The sequence below is a fragment of the Sciurus carolinensis genome, chromosome 5, assembly GCF_902686445.1.
Source record: "Sciurus carolinensis chromosome 5, mSciCar1.2, whole genome shotgun sequence".
Classification (NCBI taxonomy): domain Eukaryota; kingdom Metazoa; phylum Chordata; class Mammalia; order Rodentia; family Sciuridae; genus Sciurus; species Sciurus carolinensis.
In genome coordinates, this window is record NC_062217.1 from 140467073 (window position 1) to 140487754 (window position 20682).

Here is a 20682-nt window from a genome sequence, read left to right on the forward strand (position 1 = left end):
AGCTGGTCACACCCGGGTGCACCTGCGAGGACGTCTCTGTGCACATGTCTGGTTGTGGGGTGGAGCGCTCTTGAATACGGTGTGGGCACACACTGCATGTTTCAAGAGCCACCCCAATTGGCTGAGGACCCGGCCCTGCAGGTGTTGGAACAAAGTCCTCGGGAACTAGGGCCTCACAGAAAACGAATCCTTGGCGGCGCAAGGCCCTCGGGCTCCCTCTAGAGCGGGAAGGAACGTGAGCCACGAAAGCACCGACGCGCCAGGGACCTGACCCGGCTGGGGAGTAGGGGAAGTCAGACCACAGGAGGTCCATGAGAGAGGGACCTGGATCCAGGGGTAAATTTCCATCCTGGGGAAACCATCAGTTCTTCAAAGAGGAAGGTGGAGATGGGACAGGTCTCAGCAAAACAAGGTTTTGGGGCCCTTCAAATCCAGAGTAGAAACTACTCTCCATACCAGTACCACTCCTGTCAGTCTACTTCTGTCATCACTTCTAAGACAAGACTTTTCCGTGGGAGCTTTCCTGGTGCTTTGCATCCACAAATAATCTAATGGTTGTTATGCATTGGGTTTTCCATTACAGTTTACGGGACTGAAGATGTCTTTAAGAGTCCAGTTAGGGATGGTGATTCCCAGGCTTAAGTCCTTTCAAGTGTCTAACATGGCCCACAGAAAATAGTAGCCAAACACAATGTTCTGAATCCTATTATTGCTTCAAATAGAAATTCAGTAGGGAGAATTGCTTAATCAAGTTGGTGCTTCATAAGATACCTAGGGACCTATTTTAAAATGCACTTTAACCTAAAGTCTAACCTTGGACTGGAAACGGGTAAAACAAAAATTACTGCAAGCACATGGTTTTAAGAACCATTAAGATACACGTCCCAATGCAGACCAGAAAATCATCTTGGAGCAGCTACTTTGAGAGTGTTAATGCAGACTCTCTGAATGCACTTATACTAAACTTAATGGAATCTATAAATGGGTTGGGTCAACAGTGAATTAAATTTTGTAGGGCCCGAAACACAATTTGGGGTACCTTCTTAAAAAATAGAATACAAATTATGACTACAGAATTATCAATAAAATAATATTTAGAAAGGGAAAATAAATCACAACAAATGACTCAAGTCTGAGATCTCTTTAGGCTATTTATTAGAAATGCTTACACAAACTGGACACAGACACATGTGTCAGGGCTACTCAGGAGGCTGAAGCAGAAGGATGGAAAATTCAAGCCAGCTGGGGCAACTGAGGGAGACCCAGTTTCAAAATAAAAAAAGGACTGGGGAAGTGAGTTCAATTCCCAGTACTGCCCAAGGAAGTTAGGGGTTGGGGAGTGGGTCTCCACAGGAATTAAAAAAAAGAAATGCTTATACAAAAATGCTTCCAAAAGGGTTGGGGTATAGCTTAATGGTACAAGGTCTGTAAAGCATGGCAAGTTCTATCCAGAACAGCAGCAGACTTCCCCTTTACTATTCCCACTCTGGGGCTTGTGTAAGTGAGGATACCCGAAATTTAAACTTCATTAGTTCATGATAACTCTGCCTCTGGTGGGAGTGAATGTACTGAATAAGAAAGGACAATACTGATATAGTCTCAATAAAAAGGATGTAGATAGAAAGAAACTGACAGTTGTGAATGTCTATTATATGTATGACATTTACATAGAGCCTTCATTAATCATCACACCCCCATCCCCAAAAAGGATATTCTTCACTTGCCAGAGATGAGAAAGCTGTGGCATAGAGAGGTTAAGTAACTTGCCAACAGTTGTTCAAAAAGAGTAGAATTATAATTTGAATCCAGTCTGTCTGTTCCTAAAACATGTGACTTTTTTCATTCACTCATTTGTTGACTGAACAGGTATTTATTGAGTGCCTCCTGGGTATCTGATTGTAAAAGTGCTGAGGATATAGCAATGGGTAAAAAAAAGTTTCTGTCTTGACGGAACTTACCTTGTAACTATTTGGTAGAGAAACAGATAATAATCAAGTAAGTGACTACATAATATGAAGAAAATAAAGAACTGGATAAGCAAATAGAAAGTAATGCAGTAGGGGGCTATTTTAAATGGGATAGTCAGGTGAGTCCACTTCAGGTGAGCCCACAATAATGATAAAAAGTGGATACTGGGAGGATCTGGGGGTGTAAAGTTTCCCATACTCATACGAACCATGTGAACATCTAGTTGAGAAGCAGAAAACACTGATGGCCTGAAGTTATTCCTTGCCCCAGATGAGAAAATTGGGAATATGAGTATTCTAACATACTTGAAGCCAGATATAAATTGCTTCTGGTTCATCTGTGCTATAAGTGTCTTCTATGAGACCTGTTAGAATAGAATCCACTGTAGAGCTGACTCAGGAGTTCCTAATGAATTGGAAAGGGAAAAAAACAAAAGCCTATGGTGGCAAATTGCCACTTATTTCCTAACTGGTAACATTCAGAAAAATAACACCTTTTGAACTAATCTAAACTATTTTGTTATATATTAAAAATAAAAAGTTGGGCATGGCGGCACACCTGTAATTTCAGAGGCTCGGGAGCCTGAGGCAGGAGGATCATGAGTTCAAATCCGGCCTCAGCAACTTAGCAAGACCCTGTCTCTAAATAAAAATATAAAAAAGGGCTGAGGATGTGGCTCAGTGGTTAAGTGCCCCTGTGTTCAATTCCCAGTACCAAAAAATTAAGTAATTAATTTTTAAAATTAAAAAAATAAAATCTAGCCAGGCACTATGACTCATACCAGTAATCCCAGCAACTTGGGAGACTGATGCAGAAGGATTTCAAGTTTGAGGCCAGGCTCAACAACTTAGTGAGAACCTGTTTCAAAATAAAAATAAAAAGGCTGGGGGTGGGGGCTGGGGTTGTGACTCAGTGGTAGGATGCTTGCCTGGCATGTGTGAGGCCCTGAATTCAATCCTCAGCACCACATATAAATAAATAAATAAGTAAAATAAAGGTTCATTGACAACTAAAAAAATATTTAAAAAAAAAAAAAAGGCTGGTGATATAGCTCAGTGGTAGAACACCCCGGAGTTCAATCCCCAGTACTACAAAAATTAATTAAGATATAAAAATTAAATCTGGGTTTGGGGCAGTAGAGCACTTACTTAGCATGCCAAGGCCTAGGTTTTGATCCTTGGCACTACAAAAGATAAAATACAGGGCTGGGGTTGTGGCTCAATGGTAGAGCACTTGCCTAGCATGTGTGAAGCACTGGGTTCGAATCTCAGCACCACATATAAATAAATGAATAAAATAAAAGTCCGTCAACATTTAAAATATATATGGGTGTGTATATATATATATATATGCATATATATATGATAAAATATAAAATAATCCCAGGGATTAGCTTCTCATCTACATTAGAACTTGACCTCCTTCTTCCTTTTTTCACCATGTGAAGCAGGGAGAGGGCCCTAAACATAGTTGTTTGCACAACCTCTGACTTTGCCTGCTGGTGACTCTCAATCTGCCAAATGTGCTACAACCTGTTTCCTCTTAATTACTTAAAATAGACTGTCAGCTTCGAAAATAAAAAAATAACTAATAAAATATAATCTCCTGAATTCTGAAACTATCATATCAGAATTTTGTGCTAATAGCTAAAGAGAAAAGATATCTGAGTAATCAATACTAAATTGAAATTTAAAGTTAGTTTTCATTATTCAACCTGTGTTTAATTGAGCATAGGTAAATGACCTTATGATAGTCACCAAGACTAGAATAAAAAAATCTGTGCCCTTTAGCTTTTGCTAGACAGAGGGAAGCCAATTCCCCAAAAGAAGGAACATTTCCTATTTCCCATTGTATCCTCTATGTGTCTAACATATGTATTGAAGAAATGCATACTTGCAGATGATATAATCCTATACTTGGAAGACCCCTCAAAAATATTCCACTAGAAGACTTCTAGAGCTGATAAATTCTGCAAAGCAACTGGGTACAAAACCAACATAAAAATTATACACACCAATAATGAATCCACTGAAAAATCAGGAAAACAATTCCATTCACAATAGCCTCAAAAAATTTAAAAAGCCTAGGAATAAATCTAACCAAGGAGGTGGAAAGACCACTACAATGAAAATTATAGAACACTGAAGAACAAAATTGAAGAAGACACTAGAAGATGGAAAGACATCACATGTTCTTGGATAGGCAGAATGAATATTGTAAAAATGGCCATATTACCAAAAGCAATATATAGATTCAATTCAGTCTTCACAAGATACCAATGACATTCTAGAAAAAAGTCCTCAAATTCATGTGGAAGAATAAAATATCCAGAATAGCCAAAGCAATTCTCAGTAATATGAGCAATGCTGGAGGCATCACAATTCCCAACTTCAAATTATACTGCAGAGATATAGTAACAAAAACTGCATGGCACTGGCATAAAAGCAGACACGTGGACCAATGGAATAAAATAGAAGACCCAGAAACAAACCCATACTGATAGTTATCTGATCCTAGCAAAGTCTCCAAAAACAAACATTGGAGAAAAGATGGTGTTTTTAATAAATGATGCTAGGAAAATTGAATAAACATATGTAGAAGAATAAAACTTGAGTGGGGCATGGTGGTGCAGACACACAACCCTAGGGACTAGGACGCTGAGAAAGAAGCACTGCAAGTTCAAGGTCAGTGTGGGCAATTTAAGAGGGACCCTGTTTCAAAAAAACAAAAAGGTCCAGGAACATAACTCAGTGGCAAAGCACCCCTGGGTTCAGTTAGCACAGTGGGGAGTGGGGATGAAAATTGATCCCTATCTTTTACTCTGTACAAGTCAATTCAAAGTGGATCAAAGAAAGATTTAGGACCAGAATTCTACAACTGCTAGAAGAAAACATAGGGTCAACACTCCAATATGTAGGTAGGTGCAGGCACAGACTTCCTCAATAAAACTCCTAAAGCTCAGATAATAAAACCAGGAATTAATAAAGAACTCAAAAAATGTAACACCAAAGTAAATAAATAAATAAAAGCAAATACATAAACCCAACCAATAAATGGATAAACAAATTTCTAAAAAGAAGAAATGGCTAACAGATATATGAAAAAAATGTTCAATGTCTTTAGTAATCAGGGAAATGCAAATCAAAACGACATTGAGGTTTCTTTTCACTCCAGTTAGAAATCATTAAGAATACAAAAATAAAAATAAGCTGGACCAGTGGCAAACACCTATAATCCTAGCAGTTCAGGAGGCTAGGACAGGAGGATTCCAAGTTTGAGGTTAGCCTGGGCAGCTTAGAGAGACCCTGTCTCAAAATAAAATAAAAAGGCCTGGGAAATATTAGTGGTAAATCACCTAGGGTTCAATCCAAATAATGCAAAAAATAATAATAGTAATTATATATGTATAGATATATACACACAATAATTATAATAATTATATATATATACATATAATACACATGCACACAATAGGGGTTTTTTTTGGGTATCAGGATTGAACTCCAGGGCACTCAACCACTGGGCCACATCCCCAGCCCTATTTTATATTTTATTTAGAGACAGGATTTCACTGAGTTGCTTAGTGCCATGCCATTGTTGAGAGTGGCTTTGAACTCTTGATCCTCCTGTGGCACCTGGCCACAATAGAGTTTTTTTGTTTTGTTTTAAATTTTTTTTAGTTGTCAATTGACCTTTATTTTATTTATTTATATGTGCTGCTGAGGATCGAACCCCGTGCCTCACACATGCTAGGCAAGCGCTTTACCACTGAGCCACAACCCCAGGCCCCCACAATACAGTTTTATTCAGAACAGAATTATATCATTTGCATGAAAGTGAATGGAACTGGAGTACATCATGCTAAGTGAGATAAGCCAGACTCAGAAAGTCAAGGGTCATATGTATTCTCTCATATGTGGAAACTGGAAAGAAATGGGAAAAAGAAAAAGGAACCTCAGGAAAATAGAAGTGAGACCAGTAGGGTAGATCAGGGGATCAGAGGAAGAAGAAAGCCAGGTAAGGGGGAGTTATAGGGGAATGAAATGTTGTAGGGGAATGAAATAGACCAATTTATGCTATGTGCACGTATAAATATATCACAATGAATCCCAATATTATGTATAATTATAATACACCAATTAATTTAAAAAATAAATTCTATAAAAAAAGAGAAATGCATAATTTGACTCCTGGTGAGTATAAAATTTTGCTGATACATTCTAGTCCCAACCCACCTGTGTTAATTTCCTATGACTCCCACAACAAATTACCACAAAATTACTAGCTTAAAACAACAGAAATTCATTTGCTCATAGTCTGGAGGCTAGAAGTCCAGAATCAAGGTGTTAGCTGGGCTGTATTCCCTTCGGAGTATCTAAGGCAGATTCCATTCTTTGGCTCTTCCAGCTTCTGGTAGTTGCCAGCTTCCTTGGCTTGTGGCCATATCACTCCAACATCTACCTTCATCTTCACATTGCCTCTCCTCTGTGTTCTTCTCTTCCTCCTCCTCCTTCAAATGGGGTCTTGCTATATGGCTCAGGCTGGGCTCCAACTTGCAATTCTGCAGCCTCAGCCTTCCAAGTAGCTAGAATGACAGATGTTCACCACCATGCCCAGCTCCTCTTCTGTCTCTTCTAAGGACATTCATCATTGAATTTAGGGCTCAATTGGGAAATCCAAGATAATCTCATCTCATCCTTAAGGTTGCATCTGCAGAGACAGTTCTCCAAAATACTTTAACAGTCACAGGCTCTTGGGATTAGAACATAACTTTTGGTGACCACCACCCAACCCACTTCACATTTCCAGCCTCTACTCTCACCTTCTACTAACTCCAGTTCTCACAGCCCCCTGAAGCTTACAATGCAAATTTGTTAGTGCTCTAACAATTTTCAAGCCCAGCTAAAATGTCATTGCCTTTACAAAATTCTCCCTCATTTCCATTCCTCATATATCCATTGGAAGTCATCACTTCCTGATGACAAAATAATTTGCCACTCTATAGGTACTTAAATGTAATTATTTGACTCTTAACCTTCCATATTTGTAATAAACAATAGATTAGGAATGATGTCTTAGTCATTTATGTGTTCCAATTGGCAACGGTATTTAGTAAATACTTGTTAAATGAATATTTCTTGGATCTGATCAAGCCTCTATATTTAACTGTCATTTACAGGAAATCCAGGGGACAAACATGCCATAAGAACACACCATTAGAATACAATCAGCAATGTTTCAAAGGTTAGGGACATTCCAGGACAATGACTTGATTTCTTTGACAAATAATTGCAAAATTAATTAAAAAAAAAAAACGGAAGAAGGAGAAACCTATGAATTAAAAAGGACTTAGAATTAACAGGCTATAACAAGCTTTTTGTGAAACTTCATATAAATATACAAAGGGCCAAGAAGATCCAAGTTGATCTTGAAGAAGAATCTGCAACATTTATGCTACCAAATAGTAAGAATTATTAAGCTATAGTAATTCAGACAATGATTTTGGCATGAGGGCAAATTAGTAGTGTCTACTAAAGCTATGCTTTAATACATCTATGCATATGCTATGACCCTGAAGTTCTATGTATAAATCCAACAGAAATGTGAACATATGTTCATAAAAATACATTTACTAGATGGGGCTGGGGTTGTGGTTCAGTGGTAAAGCACTTGCCTAGCATGTGTGAGGCACCGGGTTCGATTCTCAGCACCACATATAAATAAATGAATAAAATAAAGGTCTATCAATATCTAAAAAAAATTTTTAAAAATTCATGTACTAGAACGTTCATAGCAACAAAATTAGTAATACTCCTAAAACTGTAAACAATCTAAATGCCTACCAACAGTAAAATTCAGAGGGGAAAAAACTATGGAATAGTCCTGGAATACTGCATAGTAATGAAAATGAACAAAAATTACACTCACCAGTATGGATCTCATGATGGCAGTGAAAGAAGCCAGACCCAGATGGGTGTGGTGACACGGCTGTAAACCTAGTGGTTTGGGAGGCTGAGGCAGGAGGATCACAAGTTTGAGGCCAGCCTCAGCAACTCTCTGAGACCCTGTCTTAAAATAAAAAAATAAAAAATGGGCTGGGGATGTGGCTTAGTGGTTGAGAATCCCTGGCTTCACTCCCAGTACAAAAAAAAAAAAAAAAAGAAGAATGAAGACAAGAAGACAGACCCAAGAGATTACATTGAATATTTCCATTTGTATAAAGTTGAAAACCAGACAAAACCAATCTATAACCTAAGAAGTTAGGTTAGTGGTAGGTGGGCACAGTGGCATATGCCTACAATCCCAGCTACTTGGAAGGTCCAGGCAGGAGGATTGCAAATTATAAGTCAGCCTCAGCAATTTAGTGAGACTCTGTCTCAAAATAAAAAAGTAAAAAAGAGCTGGTGATGTAAGTCAGTGGTGGAGTACCCCTGTGTTCAATCCCCAGCGCAGCTCCCACACATGAAAAGAGGTTTGTAGTTACCTGCCTTAAGGTAGAAAGGGAGAATAAGGTGGGGAGCCTTTGAGGTGTGTTTTACATGGATGTATACTGTTTTTGAAAATTAACTGATCAGTACACTTAGAATTTGTTTACTTTTATGTTTGCAGTACCTCAATAAAATATCCAGAACCAGATAATCCTCAAAAATGCAAAACAGAAAAATACATTAATCAAATTAAATGTTTGATTCTTATTTGGATCCAGATTTGAACAAACCCATTATGAAAAAGAAATATCAAATCAGAAAAGTAGGAATGCATACTATACACTTGATATTAAATAATTATAATTTAATAATGATATTAATAATTAATTTTGTGCAGAGGTTGTGCTTTTGTTAAAAGAATCCTTTGATATACATCTTGGAATATGAAGAGATGAAATAATATAATGCCTGGAATTTGTTTCAGAATAATAGATGAGGGAGTAGGAGGAAGTACGGATAAAACAATATTGACCATGAAGGAATCATTATTGAAGCTAGACAATGGACACAAAGGTATTTATTATACTATTTTCTTTGTTTTTGTATATGTTTCAATTTTTCCATAATAAAAAGCTTTAATATGTAAATTAGTTTTAGGTGGATAGTAATAGAATACTAAAAGCAACATGAATTTTAAAAAATGTTTATTGATAAGTGATTATTAACTATGAATTTGCTTATTAAGAGTTTTCCTAAATGACTTATACTTGCTTAGCCTTTAAATGTAATTTACTTTATGGACAGTGCTTGAAATATTAATAAAAAATCAATAATTCATATTTTTCAGTTCAGACTACCCTTGATTTATCTGTATAACAAACAGCCCAGGCCTTGCTTTCAATATTAAGCATACACCAGAGAAAAGAACCACCAGGTTTCTATAGATACTTATAGTAAAGATAAACAGGTAAATTACTACTTATATAATTAAGCATAATATTACAATTGCATTATAAAGCTATAAGCATAATATTAAAATAATATTAGGGTAATCAGGGTGGGTTTTCCTGTACTCCATCTTCACCCAATTCTATGACTTTCATCTGTCATTACTGTTTCTCAGTTGGGAATGGGCGAGAAAGATCTCACCATGTGTATTAAGGGGGCTGTTAACAATGGAAGTGAGCATATGGCTTAGTTTGGGTGGGAGCTCAGCAAAATTTCAAAGCAAGGGGTCAGTGTTTAGGCTGTAGAGACCAGCCTTTGTGGCCTTTCTCATCAGCTAATTCTCCACCAGATCCCCTCCCAGGAGCCTCCTTCCCTCAACCATTTTATCTTTTTCACAGCTCCTGATCTCCATCAGCTTCTTCCCACCACATCTCTTTCTTTATACTTAATGTCCCAGCCAGAAGTTTCTCACTTAAAGGTTGAAAGGTGGGGAAGGGAAGTCATTTGCTTCTCCCTCTTCACTTCTTGTTTGGGCTCCTTTCAGGATCTTCCCTTAAGAGCCTTATTTGAAAGTTACAAACAATGAGCTATTATTATTATTTTTGCTTTATATTCAAATGGTAAAGGCCTAATTACCTTTTGGTCTTTAAGGAAAGGTCCTAGGGTTTGGCAAAGAATAAAATTTTAACATCATCTTTTGCTATTTGAGAAAGACATAAAAATATAAAGCCAAAGTTGTGGTTTGGAAGGTAAAAGGAGGCAATCAATGAGAACAGGGGAGGGGAAAACACAGGGGAAACATCAGTCAGGATGGTTTGAGACAGGAGAGAGTCTGATGTGTTCCAGGGACTGACAGGAGGCCAGGGAACTGGAAACCTTTATTTCTCCCCCAATTAACATTTGATAGTAAGAGTCTACTATTAGAAAGCTAAAAACAGTAACCAAAACTGGAATTGGGGAAACTCTAGATGTGTTTTTGGACCACTCTTTACAAGTTTACAAACAGTTTATGAACTGTATTTTCCCCTTAAGTTTATAAGTACACGAAGACATACTTACTGTTGTTCTCCTTAGTATTCATACTCACAGACAACTGGACCTAACCCGACTGTGGCAATTATAAAAACTGATGGTGAAAGTCAAGTAAGTTATCAACTTTTCACTGAAGAACTGCACAGGTATTGTTCAAGAGCCTTATGAAATCATAAAATAGAAATGATGTTTATGAAGAATTTTTAAGTTCTTGTCAGTATGCGTAAATAATTCTGGATGTAAAACTATGTATCAGCTGGGTATGGTGGCACATGCCTATAATCCTAGCAGCTCAGGAGGCTGAGGCAGGAGGATGGGGAGTTCAAAGCCAGTCTCAGCAAAAGCAAGAAGCTAAGAAACTCAGTGAGACCCTGTCTCTAAATAAAATACAAAATAGGGCTGGGGCTATGACTTAGCAGTTAAGTGCCCTTGACTTCCAAAATCCCCAGTACCAAAAACAACCCCAAAGTACAAAAAACCAACAAACAACTATATATCAATTATGATTTAACTTGTTTAAAACATTCATATAAACAACTGAAAAGAAACATATCAAAATATTAGGAGTGATACTCATTAGGAAGTGGAAATCTAATATCTTATATAGGAGCTTCAGAAAGAAAGGAGAAAATGAGTGAAGCATTCAGTGAATAATCCAAAACCATTTCCCAGAACCGAAGGAAGTGAATTAACAGACTGAAAGGATTCTCTGCTCAGTTCAGTGGATGAAAATAGATACATACCAAAGCACATCATTGCAAAATTTCTAGTCCAATCACTATAATGAAGTGCTCAGCTGTGAACAGGCATAATAACCTAAATGCAGATTACTGATTTAACCGAAAATTATAATATTGGGTATATGGGATAGAGAATGTGGAAAGAATAGTAAACTTTAAAACTAAATCCTCATCTACATTAAGTTCATAATGTCTAATAGTGTTTCTTGTAAAATGGAAAAGCTAGAAAAAAAGAAGAGTTCAAACTGGTTGTTTCAGGGGTAAAGGTCTGGAGGAACTGGGGTGGGATAAGGCACATACGCTTTTGTTGTTGCTATAAACCTTTTAGAACTATTTACCTTTGGAAACTATGATCATGTTTTCATTTAAAAAAAATAAATTGGGCTGGGGATGTAGCTCAGTGGTGGAATGCTTCCATAGCACGCACAAGGCCAGGTTCAATCCCTGATATCTCAAAAAAAAAAAAAAATCATCAGTTTAAAATAATTTATGAGAAGTATACACGCTCTTGAAACAGAAATGCATGGCTTGTGATGTTGCGTTGGGAGAATCAAGGTTAACAACCCTTAATGTACTAAAAAGTAATTTCTAATTATGGGCAGACTTTCAAGAAATGTTGATTTTGATGTTGTTGATTTCAAAAAATGTTTATTTTGAGCTCTACAAGGGTAGTAGAAAGTAACATTTCAGAGACAGTCACCTGCTTACTGCAGCAAAATTCTTACAAATGCTCCTAAGACCCTGCACATCTTTGTTAGACTTAGTCTTAAGGGTCAGACAATAATTTAGCCCATTTTCAGGGACTGGCTGACAGTCACCACTCAATGAGCACATGATGAAAGTAGATGCATGTGTACTAAAAAAACAAAACAAAACAAAAACCAAAGAACAAGAAAAACTAGGTAGGGAAGGCAAGTGTTAACAGGTTGGAATTTGGAATCAGAAAGAATTCTTTTCTTCCCTGATACTTAATAGCTGTATGAGTAAAATGTACTTACTTGGTCTATTGATAAAATGATGAAAAATAATAGCTCCTATTTTAGAAAGGTGTTCTGAAGATTAAGTAAGATGTTATGTATAAAGCCTTTAGCATAGTCTGACAGGTATGTTCTAGATAACTGGTAGATATATTTATTACCAAATGGAAATTGAGTTCCTTGTTTTCTTATTTACTTCCATCAATCCAAAAGATTGTCAATATAAAGTTTTGATATTTGCTAATGAGAAGCGGTTTTGGCATTTGTGTGTGTGTGTGTGTGTGTGTGTGTGTGTGTGCGCGCTAAGCTCTTCGTTTTTTATTTTATATTTTTGGTGCCAGGGATTGAACCCAGGGTTGCTTAACTACTGAGCAACATCCTCAGACCTTTTTGAGACAGGTCTCATTAAATTGCTTACAGCCTCACTACATTGCTGAGGCTGGCCCAGAACTTGTGATCCTCCTTCCTCAGCCTCCCAAGTTGCTGGGATTACAGGTATGTGCCACCACACCCAGGATGTTCCAAGCACTTTATACATATTATTATTTCAATCCTTACAACAATGATTATTATTACTATTGGTACTGGAGATTGAGTCCAAGTAATCTTTATCACTAAGCTACATGCCCATGGTCTTTTAAATTTTTTTATTTTGAGATAGGATCTCACTAAGTTGTTCAGGGCCTTGCTAAATTGCAGAGACTGGCTTGAATTTAGAAGCCTCCTGACTCTGCCTCCCAAGTCACTGGGATTATAGGTGTAAGCTACAAGTTAGGGCAACAATGATTATTTTTATCGGTACAATAAATAACAATAAGGAAATCAAAGCTGAGAGATGGCAAATTTCCTTGCAGGTAGGTACCCAATATATATTTACTGAACAACTACAGTGTGTGAGACGCTATTCAAAACACCGGAAAATCAATAGTGAACAAGATGAGGTCCCTAATGAAATATATTATATCCAGGGAGAAAAAACAATGCAATTACAGATTGTAGTGTTGTAAAGGAAATAACCAGAGTCCTGGGGTAGAAAATTATAAAAGGAATGTGCTTTAGACAGGATAATTCGGAAAGGACTTTTATTTTATTTCTGCTACTGGGGATTGAACTCAGGGGCTCTTAACCTCTGAGCTACATCCCAGACCTTATTTTTTAGGTACTGGGGATTGAACCCAAGGGAGTTCAACCACAGAGCCACATTCCCAACCCTCTTTATTTTGGGACAGGGTCTCCCTACATTGTTTAGGGCTTTGCTAAGCTACTGAAGCTGGCCTCAAAACTTGTGATCCTCCTGCCTCAGCCTCCAGTCACTGGGATTACCGATGTATGCCACCATGCCAGGACAGCTTTCTATTTTAAAACACCTGTTAGCCAGGCATCTTAGCAAGAGCTGGGGATGTGGTTCAGTGGTCAAGCACCCCTGGGTGCAGTCTCTGATACTGAGAGACAGAGATTGAGAGATATCCTCAGGATGATAAAGGGTAAGCAATGTAAAGTCAGTTTCAAGCAGAGGGTACCCAAGTACAAAAAGGTCTGGATGCAAGACCAGTGGGTGGGAGTGGGGGTAGGATGGGTGAAGCTCAGAGGCTGTTTTGCATGGTAGTGAGGTATGTGGAAAGTGGATGAAGTTGATGGGATTGGCAAAAGCCAGATCATGAGGGCTGTATAAAGAGTATGGAGTTTGAATTTAATTTCAAGTACAATGAGAAGTTGTATAAGATTAAAAAAGCAGACAAAGGGTATAATCTGATTTTTATTTTTTAAAAGATACCTCCCATGCTGAGTGAGTGCAGGAGGGGGAGGAGAAAAGAGAAGTAGGGACACTTGCTAAAAGCCTTGGACTAGGGTAGTGGCAGAGAAGATGAACAGAACTGCAAAAGACATGAAAGAGCTAAAGGTTCTAGTTAGCACTAAGTGTCCAGACAAGAAAGATAGGATCGAAGTAAGGAGGTAGAGTTCTGTCTTACAAATGTCCATTTTGAGACTGTCAGTAGACAGACCAGCAGAAGAGAATGATCAGCGGTCTGAGCTTTAGATGTTTAAGGAGAGGTACACGGAGGGGACATGACAGCTTTCCAATGCACCCGGTCGTTACTTGTGAGGCCCAAACGACATCTAGGTTCCGGGCAGTTTAGGTGTGGCCCAGAAGTGCAGATCTTGGACCCGACTACCGCGTAGGCGCCAGATTTCAGCATTTCCTGGCAGAACGACCCACACCTTAACTGCGCGAGTCAGGATGCTCAGAGTACGCCGACGGAAGGCTGGCCACCCAGACCTGCAGGCCCGGGTGAGCAAGGCATGCTGGGGTTTGTAGGCCGCTCGGCGTGTTTGCGTAACCTCTTGCAGACGCCGGAGGACTGCGATATCCCGAGCCTGCGTCCGCCGCTGCACAGCGGTTCCTCTAAAAATGCAAATCTTGCTTTCTTGCGTGGGATTATTTAGCGATGATTTCTTATCAGCTGAAGGATAAACTTCAGAGTCCATCCCATGACATTCACGTCTATTTGATCACGATTGTGGTAGTCTTACCTCTTTAACACTTCCTAATTATTCTGGACTCTGTCTCCGGAAATGCGGGTCGCTTCGGACCTCTCTTCTGTGCTCCAATGCCACTTTCTTAAATTAAAAATTCCTTGTAATTACAACGACGGCCAGCCTTCCCTGTGCGCTTACTATAATGTGCCGATCTAAGCTACTTACCCGCATAAGCTCATTAATTCTCACCACAACCCTCTGAGATGACTACTGTAATTTCCATTTTGCAGATAAGGGAATTTGGGGTTAACGACGTTATGTAACTTGAGCAGGCACACGCTTGAAGGTGACGCTCTGAGCCGCAGATCTCTCTCCCCGGACTACGAGTTCCGGGTGCGCGCGGACGGACCGGTTTTTCACTTTCCCGCGGGCCACGCCCCGGAGGCGGGGATCCGACGACGGCGTCGCGTCCCATGGTGCTTTGCGCAGCCGCACTGCTATTGGCTTGGCAACTTGGCTCCTTTTTCAAATTGAGGCGCCGAGTCGTTGCTGAGTTCTGGGCCGAGACGAGATTGGTGACTCTGTCCGGCTAGTGCGGGACAGGTCACAGCCAGTCAGATCCTGGGTGGATAGCCGGCACAGCGAGCTGCGTGCGTCGGTCCTCCTGTCCGCGCCAGCTCCGGGCGGGGGAGGCGGGCACCCAGGCCCGCATCCGTCGCCAAACCCCTGCGAACCCCATAGCGCCCTAGTCCGCGGCCAGGCCTTGATTTTTTGGCGGAGACAGTCATGGCGTCCCAGACAAATTCCTCGGCGAAGAAGAAAGAGGAGAAGGGGAGGAACATCCAGGTGGTGGTGAGATGCAGGTAGGAGAGACCTGTTGGATTCGAGCGCCGGTGTTTGCTCCCTTCTGCGCCGTCCAGGGAGAGAAGGGTTTTGTTTGCAGGAAACCTATCGGTTTCTTGGTCTGTCTAGGGATTCCTTATGTTCTGTTCGACAAGAATGATACTAGGTTGATGTAGGATGTAAATTAGGGTGTGTTTTTCAGGAGAAAAAAAGGATGCTTGTGTTAGAGGTTGTAGTTAAACTGCTATTCAGGAGAGTTTTTGATCATCCTTCTTTACGGGAAAGTGCGTTATTTTTGAACTAATATTGATAAAGATTTAGGTGTCACTTTTATGCGGTTGCTACTTCATGCAGTTTGTCAGTTCGGAAATAAGGCTGCATACCTACTTTGCAGATGGTTGGTTTAGCGCTTATCTTGGGCTTATCTCCCATCACCTCGGAAAAAGTAATTGCTTGTTTTCTTTAACTATTCTAGATGCAGTATCTTCTACATCTCTGTTAAGTAAACCTTGCTGAATTTAAACATTCCACATTAGGTTATAGAAGCGTGAGAAGAGCAAGACAGTTTGTTAGCGTAGGTATATGGTTGTACTACAACTTTGCTTTGTGGAATCATTTATTCATGTACCAAAAAAGAGAAGGAATTTTCGGGATGAGTGGTGTTTAGGGGTATTCAACTCCCTCCTTACTGGTTTCTAAATAACTTCTCAATATTTGTGTTCTTTAAGAAACTGGAGTATCGGTATTTTGCCAGGCTGGCACTAACTCTTGTGCTCAAGGGATCTCCAGCCGCACCCTCTCAAGTAGCTAGGACTACAGACATACGTCACCGCGCACCAATTTAACTAATAGAGGAAAAAACATACTTCTTGTAGAAACTGCTGCTTAATTAGATATTGAATTATTCAACTTTTTAGAGGCTCTCCACGTATTGTGCATATGTATCTTGTGTGTCTGTTTTTGTTGCCATTGTTAAAAATTGCTGTTGCTACTTTTCTGTGCCTAGAAATATCCTAAAATTAAAAGGTTATTTTAAAAAACCTTTATCAACAAACTTTTTTTTGGTTCAAATATGGTACTTGAATTGTAGATATCTAAGGTGATGACTGAATTTCCAAACTAAGTGTCAAGAGAGGAAATTAGGTAGGAAACTTAAGCCTTGTCAATGATACTTGCTAGTTGAGGTTCTTGGACTTTTGTTTTTGCTTAAAATTTTTTTTCAAATGTACCTTTTTAATTTTGGTGTTAAAGAGAAGGAAATGTGCCTTCTGTAGAAATAAGGTGATTTGTATTTAAAAAAGAAAGAAAGAAAGAAAGAAAGAAAGAAGAGAGAGAGAGAGAGAGAGAGAGAGAGAGAGAGAGAGAAAGAAAGAGAGAAAGAAAGAAAGAAAGAAAGAAAGAAAGAAAGAAAGAAAGAAAGAAAGAAAGAGAGAGAGAGAGAAGCAGGGTGTGGTGGTGCATGCATGTAATCCCAGAGGCTCCAGAGGCTGAGGCAGGAGGATCACAAGTTCAAAGCCAGCTTCAGCAACTTAGTGGGGCCTTAAGCAATTCAGCGCCTCTAAATAAAATATAAAAAGGACTGGGAATGTGACTTAGTGGTAAAGTGTGCAGTACCCCCCCAAAAAAAATTGTATTCCAAATGCATATAACATAAAATGCACCACCTTAATCCTTTTAAGCGTGCATCTTCAGTGGCATTAAATATATTAAAAATATTGTGCACCCATCACCCTCATCCATCTGCATAATTCTTCATCTTGAAAAACGGAAACTCTGTACCCACTAAATAACTGTTTCCCCCTTCCCCAGCCCATCTGTGATTTTTGACTGAGGTAAGATAAGTGGAATCATAATATAGTATTTATGCTTTTGTGATTGACTTATTTCACTTGCATAATGTCCTTAAGTTTCATGCATGTTGTAGCTCATGTCATAATTAGTTTTATTTTTAAGACAGTATAGTACACCATTGTATGTACATATCACACTTTCTTCATTTATGTGTCAATGGACACATTTTAGCTATTGTGAATAATGCAACTAGGAACATGAGTATACAAATAGCTCTTTGAGACACTGTTTTCAATTAATTTGGCTATTTAGCCAGAAGTAGAATTGCTAGCTCATATGATAATTCTATTGCTGGTTGTTATGAGAAGCTAACATGTTATCTTCCACAGTAGCTACACCGTTTTACATTTCTCACATGGAGTGCAAGTGTTCCAGTTTCTTCATATTTGTATTATTATATACACTTACTATTTTCTGCTTTTTTTTGCTAGTAGCCTCCTAATGTGTATAAGGTAGGGTATTTCATTATATCTTTTATTGCATTTTCCCAATAATCTTTTCATGTACTTATTGGCCATTTGTATATCTCCTTTGGAAAAAGTTCCCAGTCCTTTGCCCATTTTTAAATTGGATTTTTGTTGTTGACTTTTAGTTCTCTACATATTCTGACTATTAATCCCTTTTCAAATTCATGATGTACATAATTTTTAATTTTTAGCACATTCTGAAGATTGTCTTTATGCCCTGCCAATACTATATATATATGGTATAAATATAAATATATATACACATATATTTAAATATATATAAATATATATACACATATATTTAAATATATATATATATATATATTTACTTATTTATATTGGTACAGGGTTTGAACCCAAGGCATTTAACCAGTGAGTTACATCCCCAGCCCTTTTTATTTTTGAGACAGGGTGTCGTCACTAAGTTGCTTAGGGCCTTATTTATTTGCTGAGGTTGGCTTTGGACTTGTGATCCTGTTGCCTTAGCCTCCCAAGTCACTGGGATTTCATGCCCAGTGATAGTATCATTTGATTCCTAAAATTTTAAAATTTTTATTAAGTCCAGTTGTCTATTTACATTGTTGCCTGTGCCTTTGGTGTGACATTCAAGAAATCACTGGTAAATTCATTCTCATGAAGCTTTTGCCCTATGCTTTCTTCTAAGAGTTTTAGAGTTTTAGGTTAAGATTTAAGTCCAGTTCATTTTAAGTTACTTGATTCTTTTGCATGTGGATGTCCTGTTTTCCCCATCCTCGTTGAATGGTCTTGGCATCCTTGTAAAAAATCATTTGCCCATATATGAAAGGGTTTATTTCTGGGTATTCTGTTCTGATCCTTTTGTCTGTAAGCCTGTCTTTATTCCATTACCTGACAGATTTTTTTTTTTTTTTTTTTTTTTTTTTTTTGTGGTGCTGGGGATTGAACTTAGGGCCTTGTGCTTACAAGGCAAGCACTCTACTAACTGAGCTATATCCCCAACCCTTTAATAGTCTTAATTTATCAATTTTGTAAATGAACTTTTTCTGTCTAAATAAATTTGCCAACCTCCCAAAGAAAAAGAGTGTCCAAAGAGCTGCATTCTGCAAGACCCTCAAATCATAAATAATAATGTACTTAGATAAGATCTGTTGGGTAGGGAGGACAGAGTTTTAGATGAAAGGAAGGTGTCTTAGTCAATTCAGGCCACTTCAATAAAGTGATACCACTGGTTATCGGTGACAAGTTTTGCTTGACCAAGGCAAGTGTATAAAGCAGGTTTTGTTTAAAGGTAGTAACACAGGGAGAAGGGGGGCATGGCTGGCATTCTGAAGTAAGAAGCGCCCTACCCCCCCCCCCCACACTTTTAAATATTTTTTTAGATTTGATAGACCTTTACTTTATTTATTTATTTATATGTGGTGCTGAGAATCGAACCCAGGGCTTCACACATGCTAGGCAAGTGCTCTCCTACTGAGCCCACCTGACAGATTTGGTTATTATAACTTTGTAGTAAGTTCTGAAATCAAGAATTATGAGTCCTCCAGCTTTCTTCTTCAAGGTTGTTTTTGTTATCTAAAGTCACTCGAGATTCTGTATGAATTTTAGGATGACTTTTTCTACTACTGCAAAACATGCCATTGAGATTTTAATAGGGATTATTTTGAATCTGTAGATTACTTTGAGTATTGTTGAGATTTTTTTTTTTTTTTCTTCTTTTTTTGGTAGTGGGGATTGAACCCAGGGGCACTTAACCACTTAACTATACCCAGCCTTTTTTTTTTTTTTTTAATTTGTTCTAATTAGTTATACATGATGGTAGAATGCATTTTGACACATTGTTCACAAATGGAGCACAACTTCTCATTCCTCTGGCTGTACATGGTGCTGGTCACACTGGTCTTACAATCATACATGTATATAGGATAATAATGTCTGTCTTATTCCACCACACCCAGCCCTTTTTATATTTTTACTTTGAGACAGGGTCTCGCTAAATTGCTTAGGCCTCACTAAGTTGCTGATACTGGCCTCGAACTTGCAATCTTCCTGCATCAGCCTCCTGAGTCACTGGGATTACATGCATGTGCCACCACACCTGGCTTAACATCTTAATATTAAGTCTTCCAGTTCATGAACAGAGATTTGTTTCTATTTATTTATGTCTTTTTATTTTTTTCAGCTATGTTTTATAGTTTTTATGTACAACCACATGATCCAGTGAGTTTTTTCCTTCATTATATTAATGTGATATATTATGTCGATCAGTTTTACCTCCTTGGTTAAATTAATTCCTAAGTATTGGATTCTTCTTGATGCTATTTTAAATGGAATTGTTTTTGTAATTTCCTTTTAGTGTGTAGAAAGGCAACTGATTTTTTTGCATATTGACTATCTTTATACTTGCTGAATTCATTCATTAGTTTAAACAGGGTTTTTTTTGGTGGAATCTTTAGGATTTTCTACATGTAAGATATCTGTGAACAGAGCTAATTTACTTCTTTCTCTGCAATTCAGATGTCCTTTATTTATTTTTCCTGCCTAATTGCTCTGGCTAGAACTTCCAGTACTCTGTTGACTAGAACTGGTGAAAGTAGACATCTTTTTTTTCCCCCAATACTGGGGATTGAACCCAGGGGAGCTCTACCACTGAGCTACATCCCCAGCTCTTTTTATTTTTATTTTTGGCGGTGCTGGGGATTAAATTTAGGTCTGCATGCATGCTAGGCAAGTACTCTACTGCTGAGCTACATCCCCAGCCCTATTTTTTAAAATTTTTAGTCAGGGTCTCATTAAGTTGCCAAAACTGGCCTAGAACTTGTGATTCTCCTGTCTCAGCCTCAGGAGTCTCCACCCATGCCCAGCTTGCTTTGCACTCGATCTTAAAGGAAAGCTTTCAATCTTTGATCATTGAGTATGATGTTTGTGGTAGATTTTTCATGTATGACATTTATTATGTTGATGTGCTTTTCCC

At 38.4% G+C, this 20682-nt stretch overlaps 1 protein-coding gene across 1 annotated transcript in view; it reads left to right on the forward strand.

Moving 5' to 3' along the window:
* The first annotated feature begins 15119 nt into the window (after positions 1-15119).
* The window catches only part of Kif11 (kinesin family member 11), a 66680-nt gene continuing 61117 nt past the window's right edge, over positions 15120-20682 (forward strand). The window contains 1 exon segment of the mRNA XM_047551935.1: positions 15120-15434. Coding sequence (XP_047407891.1) covers positions 15358-15434 — 77 coding nt within the window. The 5' untranslated portion in view covers positions 15120-15357.